This window comes from Neophocaena asiaeorientalis, unplaced genomic scaffold, assembly GCF_003031525.2.
Source record: "Neophocaena asiaeorientalis asiaeorientalis breed wild unplaced genomic scaffold, Neophocaena_asiaeorientalis_V1.1 scaffold8, whole genome shotgun sequence".
In the NCBI taxonomy this organism is placed as follows: domain Eukaryota; kingdom Metazoa; phylum Chordata; class Mammalia; order Artiodactyla; family Phocoenidae; genus Neophocaena; species Neophocaena asiaeorientalis.
In genome coordinates this window covers 869,707-873,856 of record NW_020175395.1, presented here as the reverse complement: position 1 = coordinate 873,856, position 4,150 = coordinate 869,707, and the positions used below count along the sequence as shown (strand labels likewise).

Below are 4,150 nucleotides of genomic sequence, written 5' to 3'. Positions count from 1 at the left end.
ACCACGTCAATTACATGACTTAGAAAAAAAAGCCCGCCCAGTGTAGAGTTGCACTGCCCGCTGGTGAGGAGACGTGGCGATCGGATGCCCGTGGGGGAAAGAGACACCCCAGCAGCTATTTGTTATATACATTTTATTGAAAAAATTTTACATCAAAATAGTTTGGCAAACTGTAAAAGTATACGTAAGTGCAAATATATCCTCCTTTTAAAATACAAGCAAAGTGTGAGTATACACGAAGGTCATAAAAATATCTTTAAACTATGATGGTAGAAAACAACCTTGTAAAAAACGTTGTATTGTCACAATACTGAAGACCACTTTCTTAAACTAGACACATTGTTGCTAAATACTTCCTTGATAATGTTCTTTGGCACCTGTATCCAAAGGTAGTGTTTGGTAAAACACAGCTCTCCCACTGAGCCAGGCAACAAGGTGAGGCTTTCTTGAAATCTTGTGCTCGGCACTGCCTTTCAGAAAAGCACACACATTTTCCATAGACAAAGAAACACACACACACAGCCCCTCTGCGTGTTTCAGACCCTGATTACTGAAGGCAAGGGAACCCCCAGAGTTCCATGCTTGTGTTCTCCGCGTGGTGAGTCCTCACCATCTCGGCCGAGGAGCGGAGTTCTCCCTTCTCTGGGAGCCTGCACGAATTCGGGGCATTACCTTGGGGCTGTCCTTCTGCCAACGGCAGACAAACATCAGTGCAGGATGCCTGCCTGGCCCGGGGACTCTGGCTAAGTGACCGATGTGCTACGTGCAGCCACGCTGCTCTGGGAGTCCACCTCAGCCTCGCCCCAGGGGCGACAGGGCCTGGCCCGGCCCCTCCCTCCGCTCACATGACACAGGGCTTAATGTCCTGGCAGACGCTCTGGTGGTGGTGGTGATGGTAGTAGGGGCCGCTGGCCGAGGGGTGGAAGGAGGAGACGCTGTTAAAGCTGAGGACGAAGTCCTTCCTGTCGCACACCGGCGTGGAGTGGTGCTGGTATCGGGGCAGCCCCACTGCAAGGAGGGAGAAAAGAAAACTTTTCAGAAACGTTTCTTCCGCAGAGGACAGGGCACATAATGTTGGAAAACTTAATTCAACTTTTGACTCCAAGGGGGTTGGCCTGTCTTTTTGTCTATTGCGGTAAAACTGGGAGAGGAAACCCAGCCCCAGAAGCTTCTCAGAGTTTCAAACTGAAGGACGACTCTGGAATCCCGGTTTGGGGTCTCCTTTGGTTTACACGGGGCCGCAGAGCACAGTCCCGGCGAGGCCAGGCTCTCTGTGCCCGGGTGTCTGTTACTCCCAGAGGCTGGGCGGGGCTCTAACAGCCCCTGGCCCCAGGCCCTGCGCCGGGTCCCTGCCCGCAGGGCTCCAGCCGGTGCTGCTAAGGCCCAGCCCCTGCCCCCGAAACACCACGGTCTCCCTCGCTTCTGGTTTCGAGCCCCCCTGCCTTATTTCCCAACCAACTAGCCGGCCCCGAGGAGCAGGCTCTGCACACCAGGGGGGTGACAGAAAACAATCCCAAGGCCAGAGAAAGGCCGAGAACAAACGCGCGCATCGCGCCTCGAGGAAAGCGGGACCCCCGGAGCAGGGCCTGCCCTTGGGTGAGAGCTCGGCTGCGGCCCCTTTGCCGCGGGGGGAGCCTTTGGGAGAGCAGGGCCGGCCCGCAGCCTCTCCCGGGGCCTGAGCCAGGCCTCCACTCCGGGAGCCGACTTTTGCTTTTGCTTTCTCGGCGCCTCCGGCCCGGGGGCGCAGTTGGCTGGGCTTCCGGCTCGCTGGGCCCCGCGCTTCTCCCGGCCCGGGCCTCTCTCGGGGCTGGGCTGGGCTGGGCCCTTTTCCCCGAGGCCTTTCTAGTCTCGCGTGCGCGGCGGGGACCGCCCGCCCACGCGGGTGCAGGGCCGGGTTGTTCCGCGCGCGCGAAGACCTTACCCAGCGGCCCGCGGCGCCTCGCCCGGCCGCATCCAGCGCTCGCTGAGCCACCGGGCGGCCCCGCGATCAGCGCCCGGCAACACCGACTGTGGCCAAACGCGCGCCCCGACGTGAGCCGTCGCTGCCGCGCAGGTGCGCTTACCCCCGCGTTAAAGCACCTCGCGGTGGCGCTTCCCGCATCTCTAGCCGGCGGGCCCGGCGCTTTGATGGGACCGAAGGACCTAAGAGCCCAGCTCCTTCTTGAAAGGTTCTCAGGAGGCAGAGAGGCCGAGGGGCCTCCCCGAGCACGCGGGCCGGGGCCGCGCAGGCGTCGTGCTGGGAGCGCGCGCTCGGGGGACCTCCTCGGCCTCCCCGCTCCTCGAGGGGCCCTGGGCTCTCGGTCGGCCGCGGCCCGGCCTGGGAGACGCCAGCTAGCCCCGTGGGGAAGAGGTTCGAGGGGGCGGGAGCCAGAGCACGGCTGGGGGCTGGGGAGAAGCAGAGCGTCCCGGCCGGGCCATGGCCTCCTCGGTCCGGAGGGCGCGCGAGCTCCCGGGGGTCCGGCGAGGCAGTGTCGCTTCTCCTCTAGACAGAGTCGTGCTCCCGGGTCCCCGCGCTTCTGGGACCCGTGCGTGCGCCCGGTGTGTGGCGTGGGGCGAGGGCGGCCTCACAGAACGGTCAGAAGGCTCTTTCTGCGCGATTCTGAACGTTGAGGGAAGTGTTTCACGGCAGCCGCGGAAGTTTCACGGACCCGCCTCGGAGTCCCGGTTGCGGCTGAGCAGGGCGGCGAGAGCGCGGAGCGGGGAGCCGGGAGGGGAGCGGATGGGCGGGAGAGCGCAGAGCGCGCCGCCAGGGCTCAGAGGTGATTGACAGCCCGTCCCAGGGGGATTAAAAAACAATAAGAGGGGAGGGTCGTCTGTGTTGGTTACTTGTTGAAATTCCCATAAAACTGAACAAGACTCCGCTCTCAGTGGGTTAAGTCAGGCTAAAATCCTCTCCGGTGTGGTCCTGCCCAGACTGTCTTTGTTTAGTTAACCTCTGAGACCCGCATTTAAAAGGCCTATTTGGGAAATTTCACCGTCCAGGGAACCAACATCTTTCGCCCATTTCTGGACTTCCTTTCTCCCTGACGCTCTGCCCCACACCGATGCACGAACATGTAATGTAGGTGTCGTCGTCCTGCGAATGCTTTTCTAATCGGGGCGGGTGTCAGCTAGAGCCCCCGCTTGCCGGGCAGACCAGCCTGCCTACGAGGGGTTAATGTAAGGGTTTATCTCCACTGTCCCCATAAACCTGGCTAAATATTCAAATTCCCTCCTCCACCCCCATCTGTCCCCTCCCACCTTTCACCGCCTTGGGCGAGTCAATAAATTTTCAAAATCTGCAACCAACACAATTTACACCATCAACACGACAAGGGGCGCCCAACGGGCAGGCGTTTCTCAGGGGAGCCTCGCTGCGGGCCCCAGGTCCTGCTGGCCTAGGCCGGACCCATGTGTCATCAACTTGGGTCCACCGTTGGGGGAGGCAGGAGGCTCCTCCACCGCTTGGCGCCTCTCCTCCCTGGCAACACTTCCCTTTTGTGCAGGGTCCTGGAACTCCTCTGCTTTCCTGGCGTCCCTCCCTCCTTTCCCCTCCTCTCAACCCTCGCCCAGCGGAGCCCCTCCCCACGCACACGGCAGGTACCGAGCATCTCCCTTCTGGACATGTACTTTTGGGTGAAAGCACAGCAAAACCAATTCGAAAAAACGACACAGGAAAGCAGCCACAGTGCCTTGGCCAAGGTCCCCTAAGGCCACAAGGCTTCCCCCTAAGCTAAGTCAGGCCTGAGATTGGAGCCCTGCAGTCCGTGAGGACACTCGGTGAGCCCGAGGACACAGGCACTTGACTCCATCCTCCTCGGGGTGAAAATTCTGGAGGCCCGGCAGGGGCCAAGCCTGTCGGGGAAGGCCCAGTGACCCCGACCCCACCCCCCATAGGGTGCCAGCTTCCCCTGGGCCTCGGCCACCCAGAGCGGGGAGGCCTAGAGGCGACGACGCGCCGGCGGGCCAGGCCCCGCGTTACCTGGGAGGTCCTCGCGGGCGTTCTGGTGCAGGTAGCTCTGCTCCAGCGAATAGGTGGACATGCTGGTGTGCAGGCCGGCCGGGGCCGCGGGGGTGCCCCCCGGCGTCAGGGCGGGCGGCTGCTTGAGGTAAGGCGAGGCGCCGGGCGAGCTCCAGTGCGCCGCGGGGCTGGTGTAGGGCGAGTGGCACT

At 61.7% G+C, this 4,150-nt stretch overlaps 1 protein-coding gene across 1 annotated transcript in view; it reads right to left on the bottom strand.

Annotated features, from left to right (window-relative positions):
- Positions 1-841: 841 nt before the first annotated feature.
- FOXF2 (forkhead box F2) overlaps positions 842-4,150 on the bottom strand; it is a 9,496-nt gene continuing 6,187 nt past the window's right edge. Inside the window, exons 3-4 of the mRNA XM_024766399.1 lie at positions 3,962-4,150; positions 842-1,008 (exon numbers count right to left, since the gene is read on the bottom strand). The exon at positions 3,962-4,150 is cut by the window's right edge and continues 544 nt beyond it. Coding sequence (XP_024622167.1) covers positions 842-1,008; positions 3,962-4,150 — 356 coding nt within the window. The remainder of the gene's footprint in view (positions 1,009-3,961) is intronic.